General features: G+C 37.5%; 1 protein-coding gene across 1 annotated transcript; it reads right to left on the bottom strand.

Moving 5' to 3' along the window:
- Positions 1 to 887: 887 nt before the first annotated feature.
- LOC120128533 (50S ribosomal protein L1, chloroplastic-like) lies at positions 888 to 4,139 on the bottom strand. The gene is made up of 7 exons (XM_039146205.1): positions 3,801 to 4,139; positions 3,190 to 3,369; positions 3,026 to 3,080; positions 1,602 to 1,729; positions 1,411 to 1,494; positions 1,150 to 1,275; positions 888 to 1,030 (listed from the first exon to the last, which is right to left on the bottom strand). Exons 1-7 carry the CDS (start codon positions 4,137 to 4,139, stop codon positions 893 to 895), a joined length of 1,050 nt encoding a protein of 349 aa, XP_039002136.1. The 3' UTR covers positions 888 to 892.
- Between the last annotated feature and the right edge of the window lie 11,101 nt (positions 4,140 to 15,240).

Here is a 15,240-nt window from a genome sequence, read left to right as displayed (position 1 = left end):
ACGTTGACCCTTTAGAAATTTAATTTTTTATAAATTGAATTAATGATACTCAGTTATGTTCATCGTTAGTGGTACTTAACCGTACTAATCGAACGTCGTAAAATTTTATATAAAAATAACACTGGTATTTATATAATTATATATTTTTATAAGGGAACGGAGAAGGATATAATCACACTTAAGATTTGTATCAATTTCTTATTAAATATCAATTAACAATTTTCAAGCTTGTGATTTTGGTTAAAGGAAAAATAAAAGACCAAGTTGTGGTTATGGACGAGTTAATAGCATAAACTTCTTTCAAACTCCACTTGTTCCTTCGGTAAAAGAAAATAAAAGTAAAAGATCAACTTGTGATTATGGATGATTCAATAGTAAAATGAAGGGTAAACTACGTGTTTAATATTTAAACTATCATCAGTTTTGGTCTGTTTTAGTAACTAAATTTTTAATTTTTCAAAAGCATTTCTAAAGTTCAGTTTTTGTTTCATTTTAGTACCCATTTTCACAATTCAACATTAATTTTTAGGGGGAAAAAAAATGAAAGTTTAAGTACTAAAACAATTTATTTATTTAAATTGAGAGCCAGGGAGATGGTCAACAAAATCAGCCTCTATATAGGGTCAAACTACCTTTCTAAGTTGAAGTAGGGAAAATGTATGTGCATCAAAACAACTTTCCAAATTGTTCATGTTCATATTCCATTAGTTACAGAGATGAATTGAGTTTGAACAAATTAAACACATATTTGTTCAAACACGTTCAATAAATGAACAACTTTTTACGGAATTTCGATCAACCCACATATTACCAACACGACAGTTATAGTCAAAACACCTTCAATCATCTAGATAAAAGAAATAAGAACAAATAAAATTGTGCTCATTGTTCTTCAAATGTTTGATGGAGCCTTGTAATCAAGCATCTCCCTTATATTTAGCTTGATCGAAGGACCCATTGACGTGCATATATGAGCACTTTCCCAGTATACTCCTTTGGCCCCTTTTGGCTTGTTTGTTTCAATCGATTTCTGTCGAATTAAGAACAAAACCAAATAAAAATCAGAGTTCAATTCTGGTTTCCGTTGTGTTCGGAAGAAAAGGAGAGCAAGAAGGTGAGAGAAGCATAGAGGAACCGTGTTTGACATACAACTGCTGCAAGAAAATTCACGAGGAGGTCATCTTCAGAGAAGTCTACTTTTCCAAACGGTATGTGAACGATCCCGGTTTTATCAGCTCTGTATTCGACTTTACCCTTCTTGAATTCTTCGATAGCCTGCGAAAGAAAAATGATTCAATAAACATTTTGGCTATATCACCATTGCTAGCTCCCATGCATCATTCGGTTGCGTACTCATTAAAACTAAAATGATCAACAGGAACTCATCAAAACATGACAATCAGATCCTACCTGAGGTATATTTGGGGTAACAGTACCAGCTTTCGGATTTGGCATGAGCCCTCGTGGTCCTAGAATCTTTCCAAGGCTTGCAACCTGATTTAGAAGTAGGAAGATTTTAAAACAAAAGAGTGACAAAATTATTGCCGTTTCGACCAAAAGGCAATTTTTCATTAATTGAAATAAGAGCAGTAAAGCAGCACCTTAACCATCATATCTGGGGAAGCGATTAATTTGTCGAAGTCCATGAATCCTCCTTTTATTTGTTCAATCAAGTCCTCACCACCAACAATATCCGCTCCAGCATTTTTTGCTTCATCAAACTTTTCACCTGTAAAGATATTACAGAAAAGCATTTAATTTTTGTTGCTAAGCCTAGGAAAAGAAAACTTTATCCTAATAGGATTCAATTTAAGATCTTTAATTACTATCAACCGCCTAGAGTACATCATTCTCAAATGATTACCAGCTCAGTTGGTAGAGCACAAGGTTCTTAACCTTGAGGTCGTGGGATCGAGTCCCACGGAGGGCATTTCATAATTCGGAGGTCTCTTACGGAAGCTGCTCTCAACCTAGTGTTGAGGGTAGCCTACTATCTTACCTCCCCCTTACCCCATATAAGCCCATACATATGGGAAAAAGGGACAGCCATTTTTATCGATAACAGCTACTAAACGATTGCAAAGCACCACAAACTTTTCCGGCCGAACCAAATGGAATTCAGGTCACAAACTCTAGCAACTATGTTTACTTGTTGGAAATATTTGAGATATTTCAAAAGATCTTACCCCACATCTTCTTGCTAAGCCTTTAGCCTGTTATTTATAAATCATAGCACTCTCTTCATTAAATTTATAATAACTTTTAAAGGTTCGATGGATTTGTCCCCAGCTTTTTCACCTAAAAGTTTAGTATGCCTTCCCTTGTTCTATAAACAGACAGTCTTTTTTTACTTGTAAGATACTTTTCTTTGAGTATTCTTCTGTTGTTCTTAGTTTTAGATCCTATCTTGTTCTTCGAATAGATAGGCTTATTTAATCCTGGGCGATACACATCAAGCTTTATAGCTCAGATCCAACAATCTTAGGGAACATATGAGGCTACTGAATCCCAATGGATACACTACACACCTCATGTTTTACAGCTCAAATCCAACAATATTAAGGATAACTTCATTCCTGGATGTTGCATCTAATTTTTCTTTACCAAACTTTTCTCAAACGCCTATAGATATCAAGCTTGACAACATTGTTTTATAACTCAAAAAAACGCCTCTCTCCTCTCACTCTCTCTTGTTTTTCTAGCCTAACCTTTGTTTACAATTCTATAAATACCACGCCTGACAACATTGTTTTATACACCAAAAGACACATATCTCCTATCATTCTCTCTTCCATTCTGTTAAGTATTTTTTCTAGAGTTTTCTTTGTAGTTCCTGCCCCTATTCTTCGAATAGATAAACTTGTCAAATCTTATATAGTGTAATCCTCAAGATTTTGGTGTAGCCAACAGCTTTCTCTATATTTTTCGCAAGAATTTCTAGACATAAAAGCAAATTCCAGTACAAATGAAAGAGAAAATAAGTTACGGAAAAAACGATTAGCATGAATCAAAGAGTAGTAACTACCTTGAGTAAGAACGGCAACCTTAACCTTTTGTCCTGTTCCCTTAGGCAAATTCACCTATAAGATAAAAGATCCAAAGAAACCGTGGTAGTATATTGGCGAAACACCAAAAGCCAGGCAGATCATGGCTATGATGAGATTATCATACAAGGCACTGAAAACTTACGGTTGCTCTAAGCTGTTGATCGTTATACTTGGGATCAATGTTAAGGCGGAAATGAGCTTCAGCTGTCTCTACAAACTTTGTACTTGACATTTCCTTTAGCAAAGTGATTGCTGTCTTTATATCATATTCCTGTTTGTTTTCCCTTAATTTTTGAATTTCCAAGAACCTCTTGGATCTCGTCTGCAGTTTGAGCAGGAAAAATAACCTAATCTAAGTAAACATCACAATCAAATGTATGAACTGCATATTTAACAAAACTGAACGAGAGTAACCATTTCAGATAGACAATGGTTCCATATATCAAAGTTCTTCGACTTAAACTTGATTCGATTGTAAAACCCTTTACCGTATCCGAAACTCAGAGACTAATGATTTGGAATGGGGAGGGCAAAGTTCTTTACTCGGATAGATTTTTTTAATTAAGATCACGGGAATTGAGTACTCTTTCCTTTCAAAACCTGACCCTCAGGCCTCAAAAGCCAAAACTTTCAGACAAAAAAACAATGTGTTCTCTAAGCTAAGCAAAAACCCAGACACAAAATTATCTAGCATACACCAAACACATAATAAACACAACCGCAACAGGTAAAAAATTTTCAACAATCACATACCCTGTCTCTCTTAAGAAGCAATGAGGCCTTCCCTTTCTTGGGCTTGGACGGAGCAGTAAGAGTAGCAGAGCCACCGTCAGCCGCTCCATCCTCTTCCTCCGCGGCCTCAGCCACCGCGGAATCCGTAGCCACGGCAGCCACCACGAAATTCTTGGAGCCTCTCCTGGCAAAAGGATCGGTCCATCCGATGCCGGGTTTCCCGTCTATGGAAATCTTGAGGGAAAAGGCGGAGTTGTTGGACTTGAAGGACAGAACCGAACTAGTGAGGTCTTGGGGATGTACGATGGAGGCAGCGTACGTTAGCATCAGCGAGGAGGAAGGTGTGATGCAAGTCGCCATAGCTTGGAGTTTGGCGCTATGTCTGTAAAGAGCTTATTTTTCAGTGTGTCTTTGGGCTATCTTATCTATCCATTACGGAAACGAAGAAGATAAAGAGATTTCTTTTCATTATTAAAATAAATTAATTTGTGTATAATTTTATCGGTGTATTTCCCGAAAAATCACCGGTGATCGATATATTTATCGATCTACTACCAGTCAAATTATATTTTTTTGATCTAACACCGGTATCAGTAAAACGCGCCCCCTGAATCGCGTTATATGTTGATTTGGCGTCACTTGGGGTATAGTGCGCCCTCTGTACCGCGCTATACGCTAACATGGGTTACATATGTGTATAGCGCGCCCCTTGATCCGCGCTATACGCCACGTAGGGTGAATTATATTTAATGCGGTCCCTGATCCACGCTATATCTTTTATCTAAATAATTACATATAGCGCGGTGCAGGTACCGCGCCTTATATAGTTATAAATACACTCCTCCGCGAGTTAAATTTCTCACATCTCCTCGCATCTCTCCTCTCAACTTATAAATTAATACAAAAATTCCGTCAACGAGTAATAATTCTGACAATCTTCTCATATTTGATTTAGAAGTTCGTGCGATTTTTCGTTATAAGGTAATTTTGTTATAATTTTTTAATTATACTTATTGTTTATTATCATTATTTGAAAAAATATTATACTAATTATTTTCAATTAATTTTTATGTTTGTAAAATTGAAAAGCGAGAGCAGACGTCGAAATAGTTTTGCAGTGCATATAATAATATAAAATTATATTATTTAAATTATTTACGTTGATGTGTAAAATAATTATTGTGTTATATTTTCGTTCATATATAATTTATTTAATCAGTTTTGTTTCAGTTATTTTTTTGCAGATATAAATATTGTCGCACTTTTAAACTTAAAGAATGGCGCGACTTTCAACTATTGTTTATTATGATGGTGAAATTCGAGAAGATGAAACAGGCGTTGTTTTCGTATCAAATGAACGTGTTAAAATATCATTTAAGATAAACATAACTCTTGAGGAGCTGATAACGAAGATTTAGAGGAAGATTCATGTTGGAAGTAGTAAAATAATATCGTCGTTGCAGTACAGATTTCCAACATCATTGTTGCCATTAACTTATACAGCGTTCGAACTTTCGAACAATGATGATGTTCAAATGATGGTTGAAGCTCAAAGTAATTATTCAGACGCCGCTATTAAGATGTATGCACATTTTGTTCATGTGCGTACTGTTCGGGGTTAATCATTAAGCTCCCATTATGGGCTGGCTGAACAAGTTGACAGCCCGACTACAGTAATGTGTAATGATTTTAATGCCATAATGGGGAGACATTCATCCGCAACTCCTTACGATATGTACCGAGGTGGGTCCACGAACAATCTGTATGGCAACACCGCGTCCAGTTCAAGGGGAAAACATTCATCTGCAAATTTCTTTGACATTAATATGGAGATGTCATTGACGTAAAAATCTGTGCAGTTTCCATTTGACACGATGGCTTCAAGCTCCAGGGGGAGGCATTCGAGTGCGAGCTTTTTCGATCTCAATGTCGATATGCCTTCTAGTTCAAGGGGAAGACATGCAAGTAGTAGGTTCTTCGACCTAAATGTGAAGTGCATGGAGGAACCATCATCTCCATCAGAAGAACCGCTTCGTTAGCCTGGTGCGGATGGTGCTGAGACCGGACTATTCATTCACCCATAATCACCGTAATTCAACTCCGATGATGATGATGTAGATGAAGTTCCAGGAAATGTGACACAAACTGACCCTCCTGCACACATGTATGAAGCTGATTATGGTGCAATGTACGGACCAGAATTTACGGATATGCCTCATCTCGGTGACTATGAATATTACTCATCAATAAATAATGGTGAGTTATCTTTAGGCATGGAGTTTTCAAGCAAAGAAGAAGCGATGATGGCTATCAAAAATTACAATATCTGTAATTCTGTTCAGTCCATAGTCAACCGATCAACGACCGAAAAATATGTATACTACAGTGCCCGACGCGAAAACAGATGCAATTAGATGGTTCTTGTATCAAAATGAAGAGGAAAAACAACATATGGGAACTAACAGTATACAACGATCCTCACACATGTTATGCTGGAGGGGTCAACCAATATCATCCCAACTTGGACTTTGAAATGATATGTCAAGTCATCATGCCCATGGTAAAAGCAAGCTCTCATATAGTTGTTGCAGTGTTGATTTCAGCTATACAATCGTAGTATGGGTACACTGTCTCGGGGGACGATGGTGCTCTCATATTCCTGCTGGTGCAGCTGAGGATGAACCGGAAGCACATGCTCTCCGTCCACGAGTCGGGGGACGATGGTGCTGTGTCGGTGAACGTCTCTGTCGACGGGGTGGAAAGGTCTGCCCTCGTGTATCTTCGGGAAGTAGAAACGGTTTCTCGTTACTGTTGAACTACTCATAATAATCCTCATCATACATCAAGAAGTCGGTAAAAATGGGCTCTCTACGTGGAAGGCGCCGATGTCGATCCTCCCACAACACAACCCACTCATGATACCTCACCAGCCAATCTGTATCTGTCTTGCCGCGTCTATCTAAGCTATGCAACTCGTCCATATTGCGAGGTGCTTCCGGAATTGGTTGAAAACAACCAAATTGCCGGAGCACGCGATAAGTGGAGTGCCACTCGACGGTCGCATAACAGATCAGAGGGACCATCGCCATCCAAACATCTGATGGACCCCTCAACTCTAGTGGGATCACCGCCCTCACATCATCAGTAGAATATGGCATCCATTCAAACTAAAACAAACAATATATAATTTTTATCAAAATAATAATCTAATTATATAACTATAATCTAAAATCGATTTTTAAACATTAAAATTCATACCTGTGTGCCAGCCTTCTGATCGATTAACACCCTAATTTTTTCTAAATCATCAGGTAGCTCCTGATGATTTTTCCTATCAGTAGACCACCTATTCAAGAAATTTTTTTTATTATACGTTGTATACCATTATTAATATACAAAATCAGTTTTATAATTACCTCAGAAGTAGTGGAAATACGAATGGGTTCTTCACAACGGGACAAAAAAAGGGCAATCGATACCATGCCCAAGATTGCAGCAGTAGGAGACATCCGCCGATAGCATTACGCCTGTAGTCAGTGGCTCCACACATCTCTCTGTACAACAAAGCCAAAACTGCCGAGCCCCAACTGAATGATTCGGCGAGACGAAAGTCGCTAAGATGTCGCAACCACATGCAGTGAACTAGGTTGCACGATTTATCCGGCATTAGCAACCCTCCTATCAACTGCAATATGCATGCTCGTGCATATATCTTAACCTCATCCTCAGAGGTGTCTGCGCTCAACTCCCAAAAATTAGCATCTAACCAATTTAACGGTATCCTACCTCTGATAAAACTTTTCAGGACACGTCCTAGATTATCCCGACACAAAGTAGTCCAATAACCAAAAGCTATCCCTGATATCACATCTCCATCCACCGAAAGCCCCAGGTGCGTAGCAACATCCTCAAGCGTGATCGTGCACTCTCCGCACGGAAAATGGAATGTGTGGGTCTCCGGCCTCCACCGCTCTACTAAGGCAAAATTAATGTCTGGTTCTATCTTACAGTGACCCTGATATCTACCTATGTAACCAAATTCAGCCTCTACTAAATACAGCAAGACACGGCTAGGCATCTAATTAAGATTCCTAATAAAATGATCTAATACACAGTCATTCTTCTAAAAATAAATAATTATAAAAATTAATTATTAATCTAATAATCATGCATTAAATAAATCAACTAATTATTACTAATAATTTAAATTAAATTAAAACGTTAAAATGTTATCGTATCAGCAAAGTGTCGAGATATATGATTTTCATCCAAGCGAAGTAGACTGCATTCCATTATATATCTGTAAAAGAATTATATTAGTAAAATATTAAATAAAGTAAAATAATTAAATAAATTAAATACATAATATTAAAAATATTATAAAATATACCTTAAATAGAGAGTGTATTTGAGAGAATTTGAGAGAATTTGGTGTGATGAAAGTGATTGAGTATGTGGGTATTTATAGGGAGGATTAGGGTGTGAACGGGTGGGTAATTAAAGGTATAGCGCGCCCCTGTACCGCGCTATACCCCACATTTCAGATAACTAGGTATAGTGCGGATCAGGGGCCGCACTATACCTACGTGTAACCCATGTTAGCGTATAGCGCAGGGCAAGGGGGCGCTATACCCCACGTGGCGCCAATCAGCATATAGCGCGGGGTAGGGGGCGCGTTTTACTGTTATAGGTGTTAGATCAGGAAATATAATCTGACCGGTATTAGATCGGTAAATATACTGATCACCGGTGATTTTTCGAGAAAAACGCCAATTTTATCTCTCAATTAAGATATTTATTATAAACATATGAGTGGTCTTTTGCATCTAAATTTTTTTTGTTAAATTAATCTTTGTTATTCTCTCAAGAATATTTTGTTACTCTCCTGATATAATAATAACTTATTATTACTTAATTTATTACCACTTAATGAGAAAATACAGTCGTTCAACTATTATTATAAGAGAAAATCGCCTCAGTGACCAAAAAAAAGTTATAATATACGATTTTAACCAACTTTTTTTGGATTTGCCAAAATGACCAACAAAATCGCAACGCGAAATAAAAATCGCAACGCGATCCCCAGAATCACAAATCAGTTTCCAAAATCGCAACGCGATTCTTGAAAATCGCAATGCGATAGTACAAATTCGCATTGCGATTTTCCAAAATCGCAACGCGAATATGAAAATCGCAACGCGAACACATAAATCGCAACGCGTATCCGTAAATCGCAACGCGTATCCGTAAATCGCAACGCGTATGGGTAAATCGCAATGCGTATCCGTATATCGCAACGCGTATCCGTAAATCGCAACGAGAATCTGTAAATCGCAACGATAATCCGTAAATCGCAACGAGAATCTGTAAATCGCAACGATAATCCGTAAATCGCAACGAGAATCTATAAATCACAACACTGAAATTTTGGGTATATAACACTGAAATCATAAACTAAATCCCTAAATCGCAACTCATTCCATCTCCATCTATCACTCTCTCCGGCGACATCCGTTCCTATATCCAACGACATCCTTCCCAATCCGGCAACAGGTTTTAGTTTCGCAGCTCGTCTGTTTAGTAAATTAATTTACAACCATGAAATCATCTAATGTTGATCATGTTTGGATAGATTTGTGTTTTGGAGGGTCATGGGATAATGTTCATGGTGTTTTACAATATATGCCTTTACCCATGAATCTTCAACTAAAATTGTCTTTACAAAAGTTAACTTATGAAACTCTAATGCTACGTGTTTCAAATAAATTGAATTTAGAGCCCCTAAGTGGATTTAGGCTATCTTATCAGAGAAATGGTAAAGTTTATTTGTTAACCGACAATGAAGATGTTGAACGATTCATTGCTTACATTAGTGTTTCACAAGATGATGTTACATTGTATGTTGTTGAACCTAGAAGTAGTATTGTTGGGTCAGTAGCGGGTAGTAATCAACTAAGTTTTTCTCAAACCCACAACCTTTCTCTAATCCAAATCCCAATCAACTTTCAGCACCAAATTCCGGTTTTCGTATTGACCAGTTAGACGATGATGAGCCAACAGAAAAAATTGTGAGTACTAGTCAGTATTCGAAATTTGGTCTTGGTCAATATCCGAACTTTGATATTGGTCAATACACGGATTTTGATGATGTTTCAGAAGAAGAAACAGACCATGTGTGTAATGATTTTCATATTGGTCAATACCCGAATTTTGATGATGAAACACCCGTTGCCGAGGAAGATGTTGTTGATGATAATGAGGAGGAAGTTACGACTGTGAATGAACATGTTGAACATCCATTCTGTAATTCATATAATCCTGAAGAAGAAAAAGAAGAAGAAAAGTCCCCGAAGAAAAGAAAATGCCACGGGAGTATAACTGGAATATGCCAGAATTACTTCAGTTACCGGAAGAAGAGTTGGCAAAGAAAGCAGTTGATTGTTACACAAAAGTTATTCGTGTCAAGAAAGATGATTGTTTTGATACAAAGGAAGACTTGAAGATAGATTTGTATACGAAATGTGTGGAAGATGGCTATCAACTAAAAGTTAACAAATCAAGCAAAGATCATTTCGAAACAAGGTGTATGATTGACAAAAACTGTACGTGGCGTATGATTGCAAAGAGAATAAAAGATTGCAAAATTTTTCAAGTTAGGACTTTTATTGATAAACATACATGTTCAAGAACCCAAGTTTTTCCTCACCATAGACAGGCAAACAAAAAGGTGTTGGGTGGTTTTCTGGCTGAGTTAATGTTTTTGAATGGCAGGGTATATCGGGGACATGAAATTATGACTGACATGAATGCTCGGTTCAAGATTAGTATATCATATTCTCAAGCTTGGAGAGCCAAATGTTATGCCTTGGAATTGTTGAGGGGGTCGCCAGAAGCATCGTTTGCCCAACTGCCGGCTTATTGTCACAATTTAAAGCTGAAAAATCCTGGGTCGGTAACTCATATCAAAACAGATAGAGATGGACGCTTTGAGTTGCTGTTTATCGCCATTGGTGCTACGGTTAGTAAATCAATATAATTTTGTTGACTCATTTTTGTTAGTTACATGCATTTCACATTTAAATGATTATATTTCTTGTGTATATTATTTTGTAGATTCGTTCGTTTATTACTTGCATGCGCCCAGTTATTATAGTTGACGGAGCACATTTGAAAGGTCGATACCTTGGAGTAAACTTATTAGCAGTAGCCATGGATGCTAACAATGGGATATTGCCAATAGCTTACGGGGTTGGCAAATCTGAAACCTCTGATTCATGGACATGGTTTATGGGGCATCTTAGGGATTGCATAGTCCTATTAGCAATCTGACAATCATATCCGATAGGGCAAACTCAATTGACAACGCTGTTAGAAGGTGTTTCCCAGATGCTTTTCATGGACTTTGTGGTGTTCATTTGTATAGAAATCTAAAATCAAGGTCTGCTGGTATAAAAAAGCACAAATGGACATACTGGAAGGCTGTAAAAGCTTATCGGGAAGTGGATTTCAATAAGCATATAAATTGTTTAAGACGTGTTTTGCCTCAGTGTGCTCAAACACTAGAAGATGTCGGGTTTGAAAGATGGTAAAGAGTACATCAACTTGGAGCAAGATATGGTTTCATGACGTCTAATAGTGCAGAATCAATCAACGCTCTAAGTCGTCATTCCCGGAAATTACCCATTACTATGTTAATGGAGTTTTTTCGAGCCTCTATTCAACAGTGGTACTACAAGAAAAGAAACCATGCAGGTATTATTTCTTTGAATTCGTAACTTATCATATTTATATATTTACTAAGTATTGTTTATTTAAATTTACAGGAACATTGGAACATCGTGTTACACCATGGACTGAAAAAAAGATAACGAAACGTGTTGTGAAGTCAACGTCATGGAGAGTTGAACCATGTTCAAACACTTTGTTTCAAGTACTGGATAATAACTTAAATGGGCTAGTCGATCTAAATGCAAAGACGTGTAGTTGTATGAAATGGCAAACATCTGGTTATCCGTGTGGCCATGTTATAAAAGTTGCTCTTCATTTAAACCAAGATGATTCAAGCGCATACGCTATGGATTGCTACACTACAGAAGTTTATCGACAGACTTATGCCGAGATTGTCTACCCTATTCCACATCCTTCTGAGTGGGACATACCAGATGACTTACAAACAGTTTTGCCACCAGCCATGGACAGAAGGCTACCTGGCCGACCAAAAAGTCACGATCGTATACCGTCTAAGGGTGAAGAGAAGAAGAGATCGACATGTAGTCGGTGCAAGGAAAGTGGTCATACAAGGTTGACATGTGGATCACCAGTGCCATCAAAATCATCTTTTCCTCTACCAAAATATGGATCCTCATCAAAATCCAAAGCTCATATGGTGTCAAGCAAAAGGCAACCATCTTTAAAATCCCAATCACAATTGGCTTCACCTTTTGGGACTGTTAACTTAGGTGATTTTTAAATGCAAACGTTGTATTATGTGGATTTTATGTGTGAACTTTTAACATTTTCAGTTGAATTAATGACTCAGGCCAACCATTTTGACTTAACCAACTCTTGTTATTCAGTTGTTATCACTATTAGGCATGCATTTGACTATCGCAACACGGAAATTACAATCGCAACGAGAGAATCGCAATGCGAAATGAAAATCGCATTGCGATTCTCTCGTTGCGATTTTCATTTCCGCATTGCGATTTTCATTTCGCATTGCGATTCTCTCGTTGCGATTTTCATTTCGCATTGCGATTTTCATTTCGCATTGCGATAGTCAATTTTGCCTTCAACATAATGCAGATTGAAATCAACAAAATCAACCATTACATTTCGCAATGCGGAAATGAAAATCGCAACGAGAGAATCGCAATGCGAAATGAAAATCGCAACGAGAGAATCGCAATGCGAAATGAAAATCGCAATGCGAAATGAAAATCGCAACGAGATAATCGCAATGCGAAATTAAAATCGCATTGCGATTCTCCCATTGCGATTTTCATTTCCGCATTGCGATTTTCATTTCGCATTGCGATTCTCTCGTTGCGATTTTCATTTCGTATTGCGATTTTCATTTCGCATTGCGATAGTCAATTTTGCCTTCAACATAATGCAGATTGAAATCAACAAAATCAACCATTACATTTCAATCAATTAAACAAGCACAAATAAGAATTATATTCGCATCAATTACACAAATCAACTTTTACAAATCATCTTTTACAAATCAATTAAACAATAAAAAAATAAGCAATAATTCTTATTTCCGATCATCTACTATTGAATCAACTTTTACAAATCAATTAAACAATCAAAAAACAATCAATTAAACTATTGAATCAACTTTTGCAGCTCGACATCATTTTCACGCAGTTCACTTCTGAGATTAACCTGCAGAAACCAAACATTTGTTCAAACAGCAAATTATTGAATTCTAGGTACTTAACCAAACATTTTCAAACCAAAAGTATATAAACTTACCAATTGTTTATGGACATTTTTATAACGCGGATGCAGGTAGGCAGCGTCTCGTATATATCGATTTAGCCATATAATGCCGAAACCACAAGCCTACTGCAGCTTTATCTCTATCGGTGGGAGGTAGATACTTGATGCTTCCCGTCGTCAAACGCTCCAACGCCAAGCATACGAGAGGACCACAATCTCCTCTGGCTCCGCTCGTTTGTTGTGGCGCGGTCTCGTCTCTAATAACTGTAATATTGAGCTTCTTTGGCTTCTTGTTTCCAGAACGAGTCCAATAATTGATCGCATCCAAGAATTTAGCCAAATGAGAGCTCCATCCCTTAATAACATCTCTTAAATCAGCCAATGATATGTAATTTATCATGCTGTCATACACTATTGTCTTAAGGGATGGGAGCTGAAGCTCGACGAGAATCCAATGTTTACGTTCCAAAACAGGGACAAACACCTGCAATCATAAGTAATAATTCATTCATTTGCGCACTTATTTCATAAAACCTTTAAACTCAATCTAAAATAAATACTAACCTTATCGACCTCCCACCATGCAGGATAAAGTTTAGCTTGTCCATTGCCCAAATCAAATGATTCATCTCGTGCATTCTTCAAGTGAACGGCGTGAAAAGACGTCGGCATAATTGTATATCGTATATTTTTATTTTTCTTAAGTTTTCTTATTATTAGAAGACGTGTCACCCACGCATCGATATGCTGTTTTACAAAAAAGACATATATTAGTGACTTACATAAATTTAAAAAAAATTTAATCAAATTGAAATATAAGAAAAATATAAGACTTACCCCCCCATCGAAATAGCCATTGTCTTCGACCCCTAATAATACGCCCCACCAAGGCCGTTCAAGCAACAAATAGATATCATCGGTGAGCTTGCATATGTCAGTGAAACACCCCTTGCTCCGCTCATGTAGATAAAAATCAACTGCGGTCTTAGCCCAAAGGGTGTTATCCAAAATTGTGTCCGGTAGTTGTTCCCTCTCCTCTTCAGATACCGGTATGGTACTGGCCGGTAACTCATACGAGAGCCAACTTGAATCCATCATGTCCGGCACGTCAGAGGGTTTCTCAAGAAGCCTACATATGACGCCATGTGAATCGGGCTCTTGAATGGTGGGAGGGACCTCTTCAATGATGACAGTGGCCTCTTGAACGGTGGGAGGGGACTCTCGAGGAATGATAGGGGGGCCTCTTCAACGATAGGAGTGGACTCTTGAGGGATGACAGGCGAGTCGGGCTTCTTCTTGCGGTGTCTTCGCACTATTGGGGTGTACGGAGACTTAATAGCACGTGCACGCTGTCTGATGCGTGAACTCCGTCGTGCAAGCATAACCCGACGTAAAGCATCCACTCTATCGGGCCGCTAAATAATTAAATACAAAAATCAGTAAATAAACAGACATGATATTTAAACAGTGAAAACAAAGACAAATATGTTTCAAACTTGCATTGTATTCACCCAAGTCATTATTCTATCATAGTTCACAAAATGCATCAGATAACAAAGAAAAATATGTTTCAAACTAATACCCTGAAGTTAGTATTTGTCTTTGTTTTGTCTTTTGGTTGAAAGTAAATTTATCCATTCAAGTTTCAATTTGCAGAAGAAGAAATAGTTTACTTTCGCAACACGAAACTTAAAATCGCAACGCGAAACCAAAATCGCAACGCGAAATGAAAATCGCAACGACAGAATCGCAATGCGAAATGAAAATCGCAACGAAAGAATCGCAACGCGAAATGAAAATCGCAATCTTGAATGGATAAATTTACTTTCAACCAAAAGACAAAACAAAGACAAATACTATTTCACAGTGTTAAAGAATACACAGTTTAGCAGAATTGGCAGCAACCGAACAAATTTACTTTCAACCAAAAGACAAAACAAAGACAAATACTATTTCACAGTGTTATAGAATACACAGTTTAGCAGAATTGGCAGCAACCGAACAAATTTAC

The sequence above is a fragment of the Hibiscus syriacus genome, unplaced genomic scaffold (genome assembly GCF_006381635.1).
Source record: "Hibiscus syriacus cultivar Baekdansim isolate YM2019G1 unplaced genomic scaffold, ASM638163v2 tig00110481_pilon, whole genome shotgun sequence".
Classification (NCBI taxonomy): Eukaryota; Viridiplantae; Streptophyta; class Magnoliopsida; order Malvales; family Malvaceae; genus Hibiscus; species Hibiscus syriacus.
Note: the sequence above shows the minus strand (reverse complement) of the source record. Positions and strands in the feature narration are given on the sequence as shown.